Genomic DNA, 21129 nt, shown 5'->3' with positions numbered 1-21129 from the left:
TCACTCTCTTTGTGATTAAAATAATTTGGTGCATGTTACTCTTTTTATCTTCTCCTTCAGCTGTGAAACCTGTCTTGCAGAGATCTGAGCTCATCTCTGTCTCAAGGGCTTCAGCCTCAGTGAGTGGTTGAAATTAGGCTCAGTTCCAGAAAATCTCTAATAGCGAGTTTCTGAGTGGAGATTCCAGGTTCTTATGGCATTCCAGCTAGGAATTCCATGCTGCTGGAAGCCTAAGGTATCTCTCTGTCCTCTTACAACAGGGCACATTTTCAGAGGCAGTTCAGTTTCATATGATTCCTCCTCCCACTCCGTTCACCCCGAGTCTGATCCTTTAGAGACTCCACAATGACCACTGAATAAAGCAGCAGTTGAGCCCTTGCAGGACCAGGGTCTTAAGAAGAAAGTCACGCTGGCCTTAAAGCAGATTGACTGGCTTAAGCCAGAGGCTTTTCTTAAGTGCTCAGCTTCTGCCCACTTACAAAGCCCGGGCTGTGGAGTGTGAGATCTGCAGATCTGTTACGGAGTTCAGAGCAATCTGTACACTCAAATATTGTCCTGATTTTTTTATTCTCTTCTCACACGATCTCCTAACAATACTCTCTTCCTCCACGTCTCTTTTCTGTTGACAAACAGTATTGTATCCCTTGGAGTGATGAAAGGCAAAGCCACTGAACTGCACCATCAACACATGGCAGTTCCTTTCATTTGTAATGAAATATTTGACAGCAAACGGCCCAGTAATGTACCTAAACAAACCACATCCACAGACCAAAGGAAGAAGACACTGTTGAGCACTAGGTTTAATACACAGCGGGTATCCAATGGATACAACAGAAAAGTTAATTCATTCAGAATTGTAAGGAAGCAGCAGTTGTGCATTTTGATTTTTTTGCTGGGTTTCACCATGTACAAACATTTGAACCAGGCCCCCACATCAGGCAGGTCCATGGACAGAGTAAAAGCAGACACTCGTTATAACGGAGGGTATTTTCTTTCAGCAAAACAAGGAAATACATATTTGGTTAGCTTAAAAACTTCTTTAAAAACAAGAAAAGAGTTACAGAGAGAATCAGTGACAAGTATATGAAATCAAACCAAAGTCTGCTAAAGCAGAAGTGTTTCAGTTCAGCAGGAAATCTCCCTCAACCCTTATTTAAGTGCTGTCTTCTCCAGCCCCCATGTTCCTTTTCATCCATACCTGATGACTATTGCCCTCTGTGCTTCATGCACATGGTTGTCGTGGAGACCAGCTGTTTCCCTACTTTTAATTCTCTTTTTCTAGCACAAGCTGCCCTCTGACACCTGAGCTGTGGCAGGCTCCTCCCTGAACAGTCTCAAGGAAATGTTTTTTTCTATGGATAGTGCCTGACTGCAGTGCCCCTGGAGCTCTTGTCCTACTTGTAATTAATTGCCTTCTTCAGGTGATGAGAGGAACTCAGCTCACAGCTCCAAGACTTTTCTTCCCACTCATCCTTTGCAGAGACCAGAGTGACAGCAGCAGCAGCCCAGCCAAGGTGACAAGCTGGGTAGGATTCAGTGCTGAAGAGAAACATTTCAGTAGGAAGGTGCAGGGAAACAGCAGCCATGGTGCAGATGGATTATCTGCAGTGCTCTGATTGCCACAAATATCAGTGCTAAACTTGCCTGGCTTGGTCTAGATGAGAAAGTCTGGTGCTGCTGGGTGTTAGGCATCATACAAGGAGATGCCAGTCCTTATAAGTAATTCCTCCCACAGATCTTGTAAAATGGAAGCACTTGTGGGAAGTTGCCCAGCAGTTTGGAAGTTGCCCAGCACTGCCTGCTGAGCCAAGGGCCACTGAAGGACAGGGCAGCCTCCAGCCAGGGAGAAAACTACACAGTCCAGGCAGAGGGATCCTTTGTTGGCACAGTCTCTGCAGGGAGCTACTGAGTTGTGTTCGTGCTCTGCTTGCCAAGCTTTGCAATATTAAAGGAAATGTAGTAGTGAAATCATGAAGAGTCTGGGTGGGCCAACAGCTACTGAGCACAGGGAGCACCTCTGCCACGTGTTTACTCATTATGAACTTCTCTCCAGCTGGATCTTCACTTGACAGTTCTGGTGACAACCCTGTTCTGGTTTTCTGAGCAGGGTTGGTGATTGGCTCTATGATTCTGTGTGGAGTTAAAGTCTCCTGGTTCATTCCTTTGATCCAGCAAGGCTGGAAGGTCTGAGGCTTCCCTGGAACAGGCAAGCATTTCAGGGTATCTGACTTCTCCTTTTACATTAGACCTTCATAAAAAAATCAGCCACTTTGCCCTCCCCTCCTTGCAGAACACTGATATGATATCTGCAGGCAGCTCTCCTGTTCTGTCCTCAGCTCTGGATCTATGGCAGCAATTAACTCTGTCTCCAAAAACTGCTTTCAGGTCACGCCTCTTGTTTCAGTTAGGGAAACTGTGGTACAAACTCATTTCAGACTTCCAATTACAGAATTCTTGGGTTGTGCTCAGGTGTTCAGAGGATACCTTTCTCTCTTTTGCTTCTTACTGAAGGGGAAATGTTATTTTTCAGCTCACAAATTCTTGGCTTGAAGACATGGAAGCTTGTAGGCAAAGCTCATGTGACTAACAGGGATGGTTCTTCTTTTAACGTGTTGTCTCAGGAATTTACCTTGCTGTGGCCTGACTCAAAGTCTGATGTGTAGCTTGCTGTAATTGCCCAGTTGTAGTTCCCCCTTCCCCTGGGATCAGTGACAGATTTCAGCTCAGACTGAGCTTTTCTGGCAGCCTGGCCTGACTCCATTAATCTCCTTGTTGCTGGGAACTTGAAATCTTTTTATCCTGGTTCAGGTACAGCTTGCTGAGGGGCTGTGAGCAGTGAGGATAGAGGTTTACAGTAGGAAACAAAGCTTTGGTGCAGCTTGGAGCTTGTTAGTTTGGGATGCAGCAGGTGAGACCCCAGTAACAGCTGAACTTGGGGAGGCACTGGTTTGAAAAACCCAAACCTTTGGGGTCTTGAGGCAGATGGAACCAAGTCACTGGTTGTTCATTAGCCTTGATGTAGTTGTGCCAAAATCTCAGAGAAAAGCCTGACTGCACGGATTGCAATGCAAGGCTGAGCTCTGCTCCAGCTGAGATGGGAGTGCCACTGTCTCCCCAGGGTGGCAGCTGCATTCTGGGGACAAGGGTTTCTGATACCTCTCCCCCTGTGACGTGTCCCCTTCTGCTCCACTCCCTCCTTGCCAACAGTCAGAATCCTCAGTGTTTTTTGTCAGGTGATTCGAGATTTTAGTGGCAGGAGCTTTCACTACATGGGGATTGGGAAGGAAGCAAACCTGGTGGGCAGCACTGTCAAGTGAAACAACTTCAGGACAGCAGCACTAAATGGAATTAAAGAGCAAAACCTGACTCCCCTAACACACCAAGGCTGCCTGGCAGTATTTGCAGCCTCTCTTAGTTTTGCATCTAGAAGGAAGATCAGCAAATGTTACACAGAAAACAGATCTTGAAATAAGCTTCCCCATCTCAAAGCTTTAGAGACACAAATTCTTGGGGAACAGGAATAAGAGAGAGAAAAATACATTTTAAAAGACTGCAAAAAAGTATAATTTGTCAAGTTTTGCAAATCTTAAGAAAACAATTCGAAAGTGACACAAAAATATATATAAGTTTGAAAAATACTTAAAAGAAAAAAGTACAGATCTCACAATACCAAAACAAATGACATATGGTTAAAAAGAAAAAAAAAAAAAAGACATTGAATAACACCATATTGGCAGAAAAAGTAAACCTGTCCAGGCAGCTGTGTTCTGTCAGTTAAAGTGTCAGTCTGTGGATCAAGGATCTGTCTCTAACGTGCTCACAAGGACAACATGAACTCTGAGCATTAGCAGAACCTCATAGCAGCGAGTCAAATCTGAGAGCAACGTGTCCAAGGGCAGAGAGCAGCGAGTTACTGTGCTGAGAGGCCTGAAATGTCCCACCTCACGTGGCTGTGGGCTCCTCTCCTGCTACCAGGCATAAAATCTTTTCCAAGTCCCTTCTAAGGGAAGATTTGTGACTTGTCAAAGAGCTGTGGTGAGCAGTGGGCTCTAAGCATGAGCTGCACACTGTGCTTAGAGTGTCTGGCTGGGAGAAACTTCAGCTTCTGGAGCCCTTACAGGTCTGGAGTGTTACAGGTGAAGACCAGCTGGGTGGGACTCTCCTCTCACCTGCATCACAAACTGCAGTAAAGCTGCTGATGGGAGTGGGGCTGCACTGGGAAGTGCTGCTGGAGTCAGACAGGAGTAGGGCCTTCTGCTTCCGAGAAGAAAGTGGAACAAGAGGGGCTATTTCGTGGGATTGCCCTCCAAAGGGTGCATGGAGACTCCCCACTCTCAGGAGAGGACTTCAGCACCTCCAATTCCAGCAGTTGTGCTGCAGTCAGAGACCTGTAAAGGGGAATTACTGTGCCACTGAGCACAGCTTGTGCTGATGCAGACTGAGGAAGAGCAGAGCAGCTCCAGGCCATTCCTTGGACTTGTATGAGGGGTACAACTGCTCTGGATCAGGGCCTGGGAGAGTTTATTATGCAGAGAGAAATACTCTGGCTTTGCAGCCCTTCCCCACAAAAGAAACAAAACTAAAAGGTGGTGAAGGTCTGGAATGAAGATGTGTAGCCCTTTATAAACAAACCTGGTGCCTTCTTGCACAGGCTCCCTTTGAGAGAAAAGCTCTGTGTAGCCAAGAATATGTAACTGGTTTTACTGGTCATCCCTGACCTTATGAGGGTGGGTGGGCTGGCAGATCCTACTGTACTGCCAGTGGGGACAAAACAGACCTCTTGACTTTACTGGGAATGTCTTACTTCTGGATGACCCATATACAGTTAGCAGTGCTTCCATTAATGTGAGTCTTCTATAAGAAACCCTTAAGGGAGTGAATTAACTTAAAAGATCTTTCTTCTCTATTTTCTCCATGTATAAATATCACTAAAAGGTCAGTTCTTTTGGTCTGTCTCTCTGGTATTGTGTCCCCCAACCTCTCTGACTAAATAAATAACTCATCCCTGCCCACAGCCCCACTGAGCAGCCAGTGCTGATTCAGGACTGGTGTTCTTGCAGACATTACAGGACCTCATGCAGTACAGCAAAAGGGAATTCTCTAAAAAGTGGGAAATAAACATGTCACACTAGTGATCACACAACTAGGTCTTCAAGCTCATGGTCATTTGAGGCTCTCTGTGTGGTCTAAAACAAAAAGGTTAAAAGATACATAATGTAGTTGTCTTTGTTTTTTGTTTTCTTTTTATACAGAAATCATACACACGGAACTTCAACCTGAAACTTCATAACAAAAAAAGTCCACTAAGGTAAGGAAAGCATTTTGTTGTGCAAAAAGTCCCTCCCCCCTCCTCTGTTCACCTTCATCTACTGAGGGTCTCACACACACACAAAGTTTCCTTCCAACGGGCGAGTTGGTAAGAAAGAGTCCTCCCTATGTACAGTGAGTTAGAGAGAAGCTGGATACAGTGCTGGCAAGAGGCATTGGGTGAGTGCCTCTATCTGGAAGTGTCCATGTTCTCCTCCTTAAAGTTACTGCAGTGCTCTATAACTTTCCTATGGATAAAACAAGGACAAGGAGAAAGGGTTTAGTGTAAAGCTTATTGCACCCAGTTGTGAGACAGTAAGGTAAGAACTGTCCCACAGTTGATCTCTATGTAACTTTATCCTCTTTGTGTCAAAACCAGTAAACTCCACAACAGCAGCTTAGAGCTCCCAATCTGGAATGTCAAGTCACAGTAGTGCACATCCAGATCCATTTGTGACTTTTCATTCACCACCCCCATATCCAAATCCTCAGATACCTTTGAATCACAGCAGGAAACATGTGCACACAAATGTCTGTCATTCACTGTGCTGTCACCTGTGCCATAAACACACACTGTGTGTAACTGTGACTGTCTTCTGCAGGCTCCAGTCCCCTCCAGCGCTTAGTGACCCTTCAGCTGTGGGAATACCTGCTGCCCACCCACCAGGTATGTGTTCCCAGCCCATCTCTACCTCTTTTATATTCATCCTGCAGATATGAAATTACAGCTCCTGCTCTGCCAATGATCAGAGACTGCAGCTGGCTTTTAAAACCCTGAACAGATGACTCCAAAAGAAGGTCACGTAACTGGGGAAGCTCACAAAGGTGATGGACTCTCTCTACCTTTTGAAAAATGCTCTCATTTTAACTGTGCAGTCAGTAGTTTTAATGACAGACCAATATGACTCTGGAGACAGACAGTGATGACTGGAGACTATTGGCCTAAGAGCTGCAATTAGTCACGTGGCTCCCTTGATCAACAAGCCAATTCTGTAACCAGTTTGCCTGGCAATGATCTGTGTGCATTGCCCACCTACAAACACCTCTAGTCTGTTTTCACCTATTTTTCCTGTGTTCACTTCATACCCCTTGCACACATCAATGCAGGCCTTGCTTTGGCAGCCTCACTTGATGTGGAAGAATAAAAACTAAAGTAAAGCTAAACTGGATGTTTGTGACAGTGCTCTGGTGTCCTACCGGGCCATTTCCTTGGTCTCTTGCCGTGCTGAGGCCATTTTGATCATGTCCTTCAGGAGAGGGATCCCACCTTCTTTGATCAGCAGCGGGCAGTACTTGTCAGCTGCAGAGAAAAGAATGAAACAGGCCCTTGTGAGCCCTCACAAGAGGGGTACAAAGGGTGGCAGGAGGGCAAGGAGAAGGATCAAAACAGTGAAGGAATTTCCTACCCACCAAGTCTCTCATTGTTTTTGTTTGGCTATGCTGCCTGGACATTTCTGCATCATTCAAAAAAGGTTTTCTCCCCCTACATAGCTTAACTGGGAAGACTTTTTCTGCTGACAGCCTCAGAGCCACCCCCTCAAGTTCTACAGTGCAAGGGATGTGATTTCAGAAAGGGAACTTACGGTAGACAGAGACCAGGTTATAGAGTGCCCAGGTGGCCCAGTGCTGGCTGACTGGGGAGATTCCTTGTGGAAGAAGTCGAAGGATTGGTTCAAATGACCTGCACAGAAATATTACAGAAGTTGTTAAAAATCCGAGAGCAGCTTCTTTCAGCACCTTCACCACTCACAGCAATACAAACTCTGCTAACAGATGTCACAGCAGTAAATGCACTGGCACGCCAAAGATTCTGGCACCAAGGCTAAGTCTGTGTCCCAGGGCGGTGCTGGCAGGATTACAGACCCCACCACTTCAGCACAGACACTGCCCAGATAAATAGCTGCTAGGAGGGTGACTGAGCCCAAAATCTGATTTCCATGCTCCATCAGTCATTTGCTCACGACAGCTAAAACCCAGCACTGATCGATCTGTAGAGGGGATAAAGCCAAGCTACACCCAGGCAAAGCTGGCTGCACACGTGCAAGGGTTGCTGTGTTTCTTCTGACGACAATGACATGTCTATACTGTGGAACAGGCACTGGAATGCCAGTTCTGGTTCCCTGCCAAGCACTAAGGGAATACTGAGTACCTGATACCCTTTTACAGGAAGGGTTTTGGACGATCCCAGCAGTTGTATAAACGCATGAAGGGATTTCTGGGAACTGTGTCTAAATATGCCCCTGAGAGTGAAAGCTACAGCACATGACTTTGGGAAGCAAACACTTAAGGAGCTGCAAAGGACAGCAGTCTCAGAGCATGATGCTTAGGCAGTCCCAGACAGATCATGGGTTTCCTGAGCTACTCAATTTCATCAGAAACATGCAGGAGAAATTCTGTTGGGCTCCCAAACTTCTCCCATAGGAATTGCCAGATAAGGTGTCTAATTTCAGCAGCTTGTGTAACATATTTCAAAGGAAGATGTAAAACCCTCACTAAAGAATATCCCTGAGGATGTTCCTCTCTCACTTTGAACAGAGCCTCCATGCTGGGCTATATCTCTTCCATTCTCTCTGTTGGTGTTGGCTTCCTGTGACAATCCTGGCTCCTGGGTGAGTGGGCCAAACTTTTCCTATTCCTCACCTGTAATTGATATTTCTCCTGGAGTTGATATCCCAGCTCTGGATGGCTGCCCACATCCTCTTCACAACTTCCTCTCGGTGGGGCTCACAGATCCCCCAAGCCTCTGGACCATCAAACATGATATGGGAGAGCACTCCACAGGCATTATAGGACACCTCAATCCCGTCGGCTTTGCTCTCCAGCAGGTTGCTACCAAGGAAGACGAGATCACTTAGAGGTGCTGAAACAGCAAAGGTTTAGGAGTCTCCAGGTGATGGAGGAGCAGAGCTCCAGGCCCAGCTGATGAGCCAGGCACTCACCTGAACACACTGATGAACTGGGAGGTCATGAGCTGCGGGCGGAGCTCCTTCACTTCTGCCACATTGCCCAGGAGGCCCAGCATGTTGCGGTGCAGCTCCTGTTTCTCTGGGAATTCCTGGATGAGCAAAGGACAGGATTACATACAGGTAGGGCCACAGTGATGCCAAGAACAAGCAACCCTGGGGAAAGGCTGTACAGCACATCTAGAAAGGCTGAGCACTTTTGGGAAGTCAGGAATGGCTCCTTAGCAGGAGCCAAATGGGATCTGGAGTGCTAAAGGTACGTGTGAAGTGAGAGAGTTGAGACCAGGGCCCTCTGTTCACTGTTCACTGCTGCTCTGCTCAGGGGAACTGAGCAAAGCTGGGGAAAGAGGAAGGTGTGTTGAGTTCCTCTGTTCTACTGGCTGGGTGGAAGGATGTGAGAAGAACATAGACAAGCTTTTACTTTTCCATTTGTGCAATGCAGGAAGTACTCCTTGGAGAGGAGCAGAGCCAGGGATCCTGCCCAGGCACCCCCATCTCCACTGCTCGTGTCAGCCTCTCCCCAGAGACAATCCCACTTACTTTCAAGCACTCCAAGAACAGTTTCATGCCGCTGTAGTTAAGGAACATCTCACAGTTATCTGGGGTCTCATCAGTGATGTTCCATAGGGCACTCCAGGAGAACTCCATCACCTGATCACACTAGAGAGTCAAAGAAGGGACAGAATCAGAGCTTTGCTAATGTGGGAGCCTGACGCAGACCAACCACTCATTTCCTCTGGCATCACCCCAAATGGCTCCAGAGGTAAGAAAACCTTGTTATTCACTTTCAACTTGTCAGCAAGTGGGTTTTTTTGTTTAACATTTTTGTCTCCCTGTCACATTCCCCTGCCCTCAGCCTGAGACAAGAAATTCTGCAGCATCAGCTGAGATGTCTTGTGTTTGTCAGAGAAGCTGAGCTGGCACTCTGGGCTGATCTCCAGGCCTAAGTGGGACTGAAGAGAAAATACTCTATGTATATGTTTTTTTGGGGAAACACTCACCGTTTTGTCAGCCAACTTCTTCTGAATCAACTTTAGCATTGTCTGTGGGCAAAGGAAGGGGAAGAGTGAGAAACAGTTTAGAAATCATGGAGCTAAAACTTAGCTGCTGTGGTACTGCAGTGGCCAATTTTCAGGCATATTCAATTTTGATCCTTTTTAGAGAACCTACTTGGTATCTCTTTCTTTAAACCAATGGGACTGGGTTATGTTCAAAGTTGCAGGTATTTATAGAGATGAACTATGCCAGTCCCTGAACTGCTGAGTTTGTGGTTGAGTCAGTTTTGATCTGTATGACAAAGTCTGGGATGTGGCATAACTTCACCAGAGCTCTGGCCTCTGCAGCTCTTGGAAAAGGTGAGGGACGTGGGTTGACATGAGCTGGGAAGCTGATGCAAACTTGGGGAGGAAGAGAAGGAGCGAGTCACAAGGTGGTACCAGCTGTGGAAATAACATGATGTGGTGAGGAGGTATAACCTGTATAAGGTTACAGTGCTTCCCTGCCCTCCCAGGCAGTCTCTGGGATCATGGCTGGTAAGCAAGCAAAGGGGGCTCCAGGAAGGGTTAGCACTGCTGGGACAGTGGTTCCCTCCTGTGATACTGTGAGGCTGGATCACAGCTGGATGCATTGGGTGAACGGCTGCAAGGGAACTGTGCTGGCCTGGGTTAAGGGTAAGCAGACACCCTGGGACCATACCAACCATGACAAACCCCATCTTGCCCACAGCTTCTTTGTGGTCGTTGTCCACCTGGCAGACCAGAGCGTTGCAGAGGTGCACAGCGATGCGCTGGATGGACTCGTCCTGCCGGCTCTGGTTGAGGATGTTCAGCAGCAGCTCGTTGACCCGGCGGTACTGGAACTCCAGCTCCTCAGGAATGCTGAAGTTACACAGTGTCAGGCAGCAGTTCCGCTGTACCTGGGCCAAAAGGAAGCAAACGCTGGGCCAGGTGGCTACAAAACCACCGGCCCCATCACTTCATGTTTCCTTTCTGCTTGGTATTGAAACCATCTTCTTGCCTCACTACAACTACTAAAATTTCAATTACCCTTCTATTTAGTGCTGTGCTTTAGGCATGCTCTGTCAGTACCCCTTTCTTTCTCTCTGTCACTCCAGTTTCACAGGGCCACACAATTACCCAGGGCCCACTGCTTTCCAAGCCAGTTCCTCACGGTGTGCAAGCTCAGCTGGCTTCCAGTACAGAGATTTGGGATGTTTCTTTCCATTGACTCGATATCCCCAATGCCTTTGACACCACAGTCGATGCACAACCTTTGACTGCTACCCATGGAAAAAAAGGAGCCTTGCTATCATTACTTTCTCCCCCTTTTTCTGGAGAATATCACATGGATAAGGAACACCCTGTATGTAATCCCCATCACTGAGTGAAGGAAAGGAGCAGATCTGGGCAATCGCTTCTCTGCCTTGACTCAGTGCCTGGAGGCTGAGGAGACCCAGATGCTGACACCAAGCTAAAGAAATAGGATAAGGGAAGGAGGGTGCTGAAGGAGCCTGGTCTGCTCTTACTGTGACCTCCTGGTAGGACTCCATGCCGTTCAGCACCACCTGGATGACCTGGCGCCGCAGCTTCACGCTCTGCTCCATGCGGTACTCGGAGTTGGTCAGGTAGAACAGCGCCGCGCTGCCCGTCACCTGGATGTTTTTGTCATCCTTGTGGCACTTGAGGGCTGTGATCACCAGCTGTGGAGAAAGAACATGGAGCTTCGGTGCCACTGACTTGCTGTGGAGTCTTGGAGTGACTGTTAGACACCCTCAAGGAACGCGTGGCCCAGGCATTGAGGGAATGTGCTTATGAAACGAAGGTAAACCAGTTCCATTGCACTACTGGAACTTTCTCCAGAACGGTTTCCCAGGGTGAAAAGAAGACTGGGACCACAAAATTGCCCTTGTGAGGGAGAGGCAAAGGCTCACCTGGAGGGCTCTCAGCAGCTGGCTGCAGCGCTCGATGCGGGCGATGTCGAACAGGAGGTTGATGGCGCGGGACGTGATCTCCGGCCGGTGCTCCGTGTAAGCCTCGATGGCATTCAGGACTTGCTCTTCGTTCTTGTCTCCACTCACCTGGTACAGGGGAACAAAAACAGTCAGGGAAGAAATTACGGAGGAGACGCAGATTTCCTGCATTATCAACTAGGTATTGAAAGGTCAGAGCTCAGTTGTCACAACTGAGACCCAAAGAACTCCGCTCTACTGGCAGCCAATAATTTTCATGTTCTTTCAACTAATACCAAGCTCCCACTGCCTGCATTCCTGCAGCCTCATTACCTTGTAGGCTGGAATATGTGTCAGGCGGCAGAGAGACGTTTCAAAAAGGCCCAGGAACTGGAGTGGCCGTTTCAGACCCCGGAAGGGAGCAATGCTGCTCTTTGCTGGCTCAATGCTGGGGGGAAAAAAATAAGAGATCCCTCATGTCAGTACCGTGTTTCTTCAGGTGTCAGCCCTCCATTCACTCTGCACTGCCTCATAACCAGAGTGATAATGGCTACACTTCACTTTACAGGAGCTCCTAAACATAACCCTAAACATTCATCCCAGGTGATCCTGAGTGAAGGGTGAATGTGTGGAATAGAACCAGCAGTAAGAAGAATTCATGCAGACAGAATGCAGCTTTCCCAGGTAGAATTTGTCCTGGAAATTCACTGGTTGGAGTGAACATTTCCTTTTAAAGGGCTGTGGATTTCACTGATCCAAAGTATTTGCAGTCTGGGCTGTGCATCATCTGATAGACTAGATCTGCTTCTGTGAGCAGGCAGGAACACTGCTTTTGCTGCCATGTTCCTTATTGACCAAGAGCCAGTGCATTTTCACCAGCTCTGGTAAAAAGGAGCCAGTACTGTCCCACTTGTTTGCTTCTGTTCAGTAAGTGCTTCATAGGAGGGCAGAGTTCTTAGCTGAGCTGGAAAACCAAACCTCTAGCTATGCCCCTACCAGGATTTGCAAGGATTGATCTCCCCAATATCCAGGTCAAATCTGAAAACAGGCCTTTAGATTCCAAGTTCCTAAAACATTCAGCCCTCCCTGACTCAGTTTATAAATGTTCTGTCTCAAAAGAGCCTGGATTTTAGTGAGGGTAAGAATGTTCTGTGTAGGAAGTATGTACAGAGCTTTGGAGTCCTTTCAGAAATAATCCTGCAGGAGATCCCTGGGAGAATGTGTGTGGAAAAGAACTGAAATCCTTCAGAGCTGTATGGCAGGCAGATGGGATGATTTCTTTATTACTCTTACAAGTCCTTACATGTATTGCATACAGCAATAGCAGTTGATTCTCACACCAGTCTTTACTGGCAGGGGAAACTGGGAAGAGTTGTATCCTGCTTTTTAGTCTTAGACCTACAGAATTTGGGAACTCAAAAGAGGGAACTGTTCTTAACTCATCTTTCCATGATCTATCCATCCAAGCAAACCTCAGTAACTGCTGTTCCCGTACCTTGTCTGGCCCATCTTCTCCTCCATGCTGGGGATGGTGCAGTTCTCCAGCATGGTGTGCCCTGAGATGTCGAGCGAGCTGAGGTTCACCAGGTTCTCCACAAACAGGTTCAGAACCCGCCGGGTCAGCTTAAACTTGTAATAACTGGACAGATGGTCTCGGGAGATATCCAAGTGCCTGCAGGTGACAGAGAGCATCTCAGAGCCTGGAGAGCGTTAGCTGGGGCTTCTGCCTCTCTACCAGAGGAAAAGGACTACCAAGTGTGATTATTATTTATTATTATTTCCTTCCCAAGGTACAGGAATGTGGTTGTGTAGGCTCTGGCAGCAGCAGCTGGCTCTGTGTGTAACCAAAGCACACAGATATCTGGCAGAGGTCTACCTGGAGCGGAGCACAGTGAATTGTCTGGCCACACATCACAAAGCAAATGGCTCCAGGCTCAGGAACTGCCTTTCCCAAGCTCCATCACAGCAGCCACCTGAGCATTTCTGCCTGGAGATTAAAATGCACCAGATCTTTGCATCCCCAGAAACGTATCTTGCCTCATCCCACAAATTAAGTTACACAAGATTTTGTCTGCTTCCCGAGTCTTCTAATTTTTCCACCTCAGGCTAGTACTCTGTCCTGATTTCTTTCAGATGTTTAAATGCTTAAGCTTTGGGAAAATCCTGCTGCTATGGGAGTGGTGGGACAAACTGACCCACATGGTGTGCAGGTGGGGTCCCTTACAGGGCAGGGGCTAAGATCCTTGAGAGAGACTTTTCTAAACTTCCTGAAACAGGAGCCAGCATCCCACTCACAAAAGTGTCTTCTACCTGTTGCAGACCAGGTTTCATTGCAAGTCACTTGGACTTAAAAGTACTTAGATTTAGAAAATGTTATCCAGGATGTTCCCTGAGACTCCAGAGTGTATGTTAATGTGCCTGAATTCAACTGTGATGATGCTAAAGCCATTTCAAAGCATCCTTCCTGTGAATAGTAAGGCCTTTCTCTCTGGTTTGGGAAGTCCTGGACTCCTTTCCCAATACCACTGTGAGGTTTGAATAGCAATTGTCTCAGCTCTGGTTCAGGAAATTGTTTCACTGTCAACACTTTTAGGTCAGGAGCACCCATTTGTTGACATTGCTTGTTCCCTTGGTTGCCCCATCCATGCACAGTGGGCTTCCATGGAGTACAGCCAGAAGACAGCCTGAGCTCAGAGCTTTTCCTAGTTTTATTACAGAGCCAGGCTTAAACTTTGTAAATCCCTGTTTGATGAATGGTTTGGAGGACTGAGTTTTGCAGTCTATCACTGTGTTAGTTTATGTAACCATATGTAGTAATTTTCTTTTGCCATCTCTTGGGTATTCACCTCTTCTATTTTGTTTGTCTGGTTGGGGGTGGTGATGGTTTGGTGTTTGGTTTGGGTTTTTTTTGGGTGTCTGGGGTTTTTTGGGAGGTGTGAAGGTGTTATTTTTTGCTTTTCTAAGAGGAAGTTTCTGCTAAGTATGTCTTTTTACAAGTAAAATTCAGGCTGGCTTTAGACATGTCAGATATGTGCAGTGAGTCAGTGAGCCTGTTCACAGGAAGGTTTATAACCTGAACCCAGCAGGTTATAAGGTTAGATGCACCCAGAGGTGCTTCTCTGTTAGCAGGCAAGTAGATAATTCCTAAAAGACCTTTTCCTATCAGCGGGCAAAGGACAGGCAAGGAAGAACAGATCTGACCTGAGCTTGCGAAGCTGTGCGATCACTTGGATGTGTTCCTCTGAAAGGTCCATGTTGTAAAGCACTAAGGAAACCAGACTGTCCTTCCACTGGGTGAGGAATCCCACATCATTCAGCTGGATCCCAGAGAGATCCAGAGCTGCCAGGGAGGCCAGAGGCCGCAGCAGGGTCTCCACGTTCACCCCCTCGATCAGGCGGCCCAGGTTCAGGAAGCGCAGGCGGCTGAAGCCTTCAAAGGTAAAGTCCTTGACCAAGACCTGGCGGGTGGGGTTCACCAGACAGTCATCCTCACACCCCCCGGGGTTCTCCTCCTCGTAGAAGATATTGCAGCAGCCAAAGAGGCTCAGGGAGATCAGTGTGTGGCTGAAGCTCACCAAGGTTTGCAGGCTCTTGGCCGTCAGCTTCTCACAGTTAGTCAGGTAGAGCTCAACAAGATCCTGGGAAAAGAGAAATCAAGGTTAGGAGATATTTCACAGGTAAAGTGCCCGCCCTGTTTGATCCACACCTCCCGCTGGGACAGCCTGAGACCACATATCACCAGTGTCCCCATCCCATTCCCTACAGTGGCTCTGGGAGCTGAGAAGGGAGAAGCCGATGTTATTCCCAAAGTGAAGGATGGAGCCTTGGGGATCTGCATGTCTGGGATTGTAGCTGGTGCCCATGCAGCAATGCTGTGACATGACAGCTGTCAATGCAACAGCACCTGCTTCCTGATGGCCTCCAGGTCCTGGTCCTGCACAATCTGTTCCCGCAGGTGGATCCGAGCCAGCCTGGTGCTCCGTGGGTCTGAGAAGAGGGTGAAGAAGCTTTCATGGGGTTCGAAGATGCTGTCTGTCTTCACCAGCTCCACGTACCTGTGGGGGGCAATGGCATTAGCACCAACCCCCTCCTGATCACCCAGGTCAGCCTCTGGGGTAGAGGGGCTGACCCACTACCTCTCCTGGCACTGAGCTAATCCTTAGGGATCTCTTGGGCAAGGCTGTGTGTGTTTGTGAGCAAACTGGATTCTGGCAAGCACAGACTCCAGGAATTTTTCCCCTAGCTGTTTAAACTTAGTAATTTGATTTTTTTTCTAATTTTTTCAAAAAATTAGCTGGCCAGAGTTCTCTGGCACAAGTTCAGCCAAGAGAGACTGTGACAGCCAAATTATGTAAATCCCTGGAAACAGGTTGCTTTGTAAATCTATGGGAGCAGCAACTTTAAAATTTAACATCTGTTAGCACTTTGCACTCTTATTTCTCTGCTTGGAGAGGGAGCTGTAAAGCTTCAGTAGTGGGAAATGGGAAGGCTCCTTTGTTGCTTACTGACTGAAGCAGTGACTGTTTCACTCTGGGTTTACCCTTCTGATTTCCCTTTTAACAGGACTTTGTTCAGCTCTATCTGACTAACTTGGAAAGGGTGATATCCGCAGAAATTAGAGTGATATATAGCACTACAATAACTCTGGGAACACTTCCTTCTGAACTTAATGCAAACCTTTACTGCCAGGATGAAGATCAATTGGAAAAACAGCCCTATGATTTCTTCCCCTTTCATTCTTTTTGGAGAACTATATACACCCCTTTCCCTGAGCTCCCAGCTCCTCAAACCAGGCAAAGCTTCCCAAAGCCAGGCCTAAAACGTACTCGTTGACAAGTTTGTCACAGATCTCGCTGGGCAGGAAGATGTCGGGGTGGAGCCGGAGCGTTTCGTTGTCCAGGAGGTAGCAGAGGGTCCCCTCCAAGTTGCGAAGGCAGAAGTCGGTGCACAGGGTCATCAGCGACTCGGGGCTGTCGGATGCCATCCTGAGGGAAGTTATGGGAAGGGGAAGAGCAGGAGGAAGCTTTTGATTCAGGAGATCCTTTCCTCAGATGAAGTTCCAGGATGGATTTACAGGGACATCAGGGCAGCTGGAAGCAGAGGGGAAAAGAGATGCTTTGAGAAAGGCGCAAATCCAAGCGTCCCGACCAGCGTCCCAGGATGTTGGGAGTTGTGTTTACAGCCCTGGACCTCAAAAAGACCTGCAGCAGTTTGGCCTCTCTGGCAGTGTGACCGTAATTCCTTGGTATCTCCACCCCCAAGGATGAGTTAATGTGAAAGTGTTTGGAAATGAGGCTGCACAGCCAAATGTTTCCTCCTTGCAGATTATCTGGTGACAAAGGCCCTCGGAAAGGGAAGTGGCAGAAGCCACATTGCTTGGTTTCCTTCAGAGTGGGTTGGATAAACCAGCAGAACATTTGCTGTCGGGATAATCCTCTGTGTGGCCTCTGTGTGGCCCCGGTGGGATCAGCTGACCCTGTATCTCCTGCCTGTAATTCTGTTTGCCACCACTCCAAGGCAAGTTCCGTTTTCAGGCTGAATGTTTCCCTGGAGTGCCAAGGCAGAAGCTTCATGAAAGTCTTTGAACTAGACCGTGAAGTGGATCAGAAGCCAGAGGCAAACACATGGACTGGTCTTGGATCCCTCTGAGTGCAGTGTAAGGCAACTCAGCATGTGTAAGTTTAGGCACATGCTGGACACCTGAACTCAGGGAAGATATCACTGTCTGTTTATTTGTTTGACAAAATCTGACAGCTCTGGTATCAAGATTTGCTCACTGAAGCCCTGAGGTGTTTAGCAGAAGTGTTAATTTGAACACCAGCAATGACATTTTACTTCCAAAGGGTCAAATCAGGTTAGAAGCAATCCTAATGTGAACTTCTCTAAAGATTTCCAGACACAAAAATATTGTTGAAATGTTTATTTTTGATGTAAAACCTGTGTCTTATCCCTCAGTCTGTCCCTGCTGGCAGCAAGAACACCAGCGCTGTGGGGCAGTTGCTGTTCTCTGTGCCACAGCTGAGCAGCCACTGCTGGGGAAGTTGTTGCAAAATGTCCTTAACCATATTGCATTTCTCATCTTTATCCTGCAGCTGCAAAGATCAGGACACTTCTCTGTGTCTCCCTAAAGCCTCTGCTGCTCTCCCTTTCCTCCAGTCCTGCAGTATCAGTACAAGGCAGAAGAGTTTAACTCCCTTTCCTCAGCCTAATGACAAGGGCACTGGGCTGGATCAGGCACCTTCTCTCTGCCTTTTTCAGATGCTGTTCAGCCCCTACCTGGGTGATGATGCCCATACAAGGTCAAGGCTGTGGACAAGGAAACCCTTCAAATTCAGGCACCAAAGGGTCTCCATGGGTGACAGGAGCACAGCTGTGACTGAGCCTGCCCGGCAGCCCAAGCTCCCTCTGATCCCTCCCTGTCCTGCAGAAGGGATTTCCATGCAAACATGAAGGCAGCACAAGTTGGAACTCAAACCTCTTTTTTTCCTTCCTCCTGCCTTTCATTAATTCTTTTTCTGTGTTCTGACCTACAAGATTTAGCAGCTTTTCCAGGGGGGGATCTCAGGTTCTCTGCTGGTGTTGGCTCGAAATGTAAAACCTCTCCAGGCAAAAGCAGATGCTGAGGAAAAGAAAAAACAAACCCAAAACCTCAGCAATCACAAAAATTGTACTTTAAACTCTCTTCAATCAGGATGTTAAGGGTGTAACCTACTCTTTTGTGTCACCGAGTCTTGAGATGGGGTCACAAGAACATAAAATTGTGAGTTCTCAATAGTGCCATGAGAGCTCAGAGACATTGGAGGTCCATATGGTCCCAACCATGAAAATGGAGGGTCTGCAGTTTTTAAACAGAAGGAGCTCCATAATCCATGGCTCTCTCCAAGTCAGGAGAGAAGTCAAGGCTGAAATGGGCCACTGAGTGCAGAGTATCTTCTCTCTGGCTGGGAGGTCCTGGCCAGGGGAATGCAGGTGGGAGGCAGCTGCCCTGTTCCTGCTTTGGAGATGAATCAGCCTCACCTCCAGAACGAGTCCCTCTCGCAGATTTTGCCTCAAGCCTGAGAGAATCTTTCCAGAAAGGCAAGATCAACAGGAAGATCTGAACCAGTTGGGAAGCACGTTCTGCTGTCCCTACCAGTTCCCCTGTGCCATCAGACAGGAGGTCCCTGCAGCCAGTGTTCTTCCACTGTTTACTACTGATGGCCAGAGAACTCGAAAACAAATTCCCATTGACAATCCATTGTCACGTGCAGCTGGAAACGGCCAGTGCTTGGGACTTGTCCAAGCAGCTCAGAGCACCAGAGGGCAAGGACTGCCTTCCTGTGGCTCTGCCCAGCCTCTGTTCCCTCTCTGCTGAGACCAGCACAATGCAGCCAGTTGATCCCAGCCCTGGAGAAATCAGCTGCCCTTTAACTTCTAAGCTCCCCGTGATCCACCAACACAATCCCAGACAGAAGTTCAACAGAAAGAAGAGCGGTTAAGCTGTCCCAGTGAAATAAGACCAAAGAAAAGCTTTCATCTTCATGATTTATTATGGATATCTGAGCAGCTGCTGTGACCTTTTGTCCAGGACAAGACACAAGCTGGGCTCTCCCTCCTCACTTAGACCCAAGACGTGACATGTGGGCAGGGGGAGGGGGAATTAAGTGTCAGTAGCTGCCCTGATCAATATTGTCTCCAGTTACAACCTTGGTGTGTGACACAAAGAAACAAACTGGAGATGCTGATAAATGACTAACATTTGTCTGATTGTTATCCTCAAGCAGCTCTCTACAGGATCAAGCTGCCCAGTGACAGCCACCAGTGCCTTCCAAGGATGGGCAACGAGCTGCCTGGTGCACGTGTGCTTTGGAAGAGTCAAAGACAGACACATGGAAGATGCTGAAAATTCAAGAGCACCAACTGCAAACTGACCAGAACTACAGTGCCAATATTTATTTCTCTAACAAATTTACCTCCATGTCAGTGCATGAAGGAATCGAGTCCCTCAGAGCTGCAGGCACACAAAAGCCATTTCCATGGGCACACAGCCCTCTCCCTGCAGCCACAGCCCCCTCCCACCATCCACAGGCCCAAAACCAGCCACAGCACAGGCAGCTCCACTCACCCCGTCACCAGGTCCCACCAGTCTCTTTGCAAGCATTGTCTATTTTCAGGCTGCACCTGAATGGTGACAGCATTCCAGGCTGCACTGGCACATGAGCCCCTGGCACTCTTGGGGCTGCTGGTGCCAATATCCTCTCCCCTGGACTCCAGACCAATCCTCTCTCCCAGCCTCCCTCCAGGCAGTGCCCAGAGCCAAGCCTGACTCACTCTGGCTCCGTGCCAACCACAGAACGTTTATGCTGCTGCTGCTACAGAAATAATTGGCAAAGCTGACTTTTCCAGCATCAGGGACCTGTCCAAGGAGAGGGCAAACACTGTGCACTGACATGAGTGATTGCAGCGACTCCAGAATAATGAATGTCATGTAAATGCAGAGTTTGGCACAGGTTACGCTCCGAGGGGAAAGTGCACTGTCACCTTCGCTGGCGTCCTGCAGCTGCAAATCACTGGGATTGTGTTAATGGATGGGCCGTGGCAACCCGTGTGGGGAAACCCCATCCCTGCTCACACCGGGGGAAGGGAAGCAGGAGGAGATCGAACTGTTCTGTAACCCAGCACAGCCTGAAATTCCCAAACTTGTCAGCCTGCCACGACTGACACCGTAAACGAAACAGCTCGGGGAATGTGTTGATCTTTGTACCTGCCCGCAGCAAAGATGCTCCTTCGGTTCCCTGAATTACACCACGGATTTCCATCCTATAAGTCACCTTCCCAAGAGGACACCTGGGTGCCCCCGCTCACGGCTCCCTGGGTGCAGGGCTCCGCCAGCCCGCGATAGGCTCTGACAGCCCTGCGAGCGCTCGCAGTAGCCGCGGGCAGGGCTGGCCCCGAGCCCGAGCCCTCCGACAGGGGACAAGACCCAGAGGTCACCCCGGGGGCTGCGCCGGCGCTGCCGCCGCGGCGCGGGGCGCTGCCTGGCGGAGCCCGGCAGTCCTGGGGAGGGGATGGGGCAGCGCCGGGGGGCTCCGCACGGCGCTGCCGGGGACGGCGGATCCTCCCCCCGTCCAGGCGGGCGGGCCCGGTGCCCTCTGGCCGGGCTGCGAAGGAGCCCGACGGCACTCACCTGGCGCCATGGGGGGGCTGGTCCCGGTGCCCGGGGCGGGCTCCGCGTCCTGCTCGGCCCCGCTCCCCCCGCCGCGGCCTCCGCTGTCAACAAACCCGCCGTCACTTCCTCCCGCCGCGCCGGAAGCGCCGCCGCCGCCTTCCCCGGAAACACCGGCCCGGCCGGAACGCCCGGGCTGCGGGGGGACCCGCCGGGGACGGGCACGCTGTGGTGACGTCACGCGTCTCGTGACGTCACGCGATCAAAGGCGCTGACGTCACTGCGCGGGGCAGGGCGAGGCCTCCCCAGGGCAGGGCCCGCGCAGCCCTGCGGGTCCCTCGCTGAGGGTCCCACCGCGCCCCTCTCACTGAGGGGCGCCATTGCCGCGGGCCGCGCTCACGGCTGACATTGGCACTGGGCTGGAGCGTAACCGCCCCGGGGTTCCCTCAGTGCTGGGGGGAACCGGCAGGCCCTGCTGGCCCTTGGTGCCTGTAGGGGACCCACAGGGTGTCTCCCAGCCCCGTGGGGCGCGGGGAGCCGGGACGGGGCAGGGACAGGCCGGGGCAGCCGGCACCGAGCAGGGACCGAGCCCGCGGGGCCCCGGGAGCGCCCAGAGGGGGAGAGGGCGGGGCTTAGAGCCACACCCACAGAGAGGGGCGGGGCTTAGCTGGCCGTGAGGTGCCGGCGCGTGGACGGGACGTAGAGAGGGGCGGGGTTTAGCGCGCAGGGAGGGGCCCAAAGGCGAAAAGGGGGCGGGGCTTGGTGCT

General features: G+C 49.5%; 1 protein-coding gene across 2 annotated transcripts; it reads right to left on the bottom strand.

The window, feature by feature from the left end:
- Positions 1-782: 782 nt before the first annotated feature.
- On the bottom strand, positions 783-20991 carry ZER1 (zyg-11 related cell cycle regulator). Of its 2 annotated transcripts, XM_051807416.1 has the most exons (17): positions 20384-20991; positions 16044-16307; positions 15122-15272; positions 14793-14855; positions 14419-14675; positions 12713-12889; positions 11551-11665; positions 11200-11346; positions 10795-10968; positions 9970-10185; positions 9272-9313; positions 8811-8930; positions 8247-8362; positions 7948-8136; positions 6891-6988; positions 6505-6607; positions 783-5555 (listed from the first exon to the last, which is right to left on the bottom strand). In XM_051807416.1, exons 2-17 carry the CDS (start codon positions 16199-16201, stop codon positions 5498-5500), a joined length of 2184 nt encoding a protein of 727 aa, XP_051663376.1. In that variant the 5' UTR covers positions 16202-16307; positions 20384-20991; the 3' UTR covers positions 783-5497. The 2 variants fall into 2 exon arrangements, with proteins under 2 accessions (XP_051663376.1, XP_051663375.1); XM_051807415.1 differs by having other exon boundaries at positions 14419-14855.
- Between the last annotated feature and the right edge of the window lie 138 nt (positions 20992-21129).

Source organism: Manacus candei, unplaced genomic scaffold (genome assembly GCF_025592945.1).
Source record: "Manacus candei isolate 608988 ecotype Guabito, Panama unplaced genomic scaffold, ASM2559294v1 h1tg000071l, whole genome shotgun sequence".
NCBI classification, from domain to species: domain Eukaryota; kingdom Metazoa; phylum Chordata; class Aves; order Passeriformes; family Pipridae; genus Manacus; species Manacus candei.
This window is presented reverse-complemented; position numbering and strand designations above follow the sequence as displayed.

Bases quoted from the DNA above. Each gene is read 5' to 3' on its own strand.
- ZER1 (XM_051807415.1), bottom strand. From the start codon at position 16,201: ATGGCATCCGACAGCCCCGAGTCGCTGATGACCCTGTGCACCGACTTC. The intron at 15,273-16,043 runs GTACGTTTTAGG...TGCCCCCCACAG, and splicing joins TGTGACAAACTTGTCAACGA to GTACGTGGAGCTGGTGAAGA. The intron at 11,666-12,712 runs GTACGGGAACAG...TTTTCCCCCCAG, and splicing joins GAGAAGATGGGCCAGACAAG to CATTGAGCCAGCAAAGAGCA.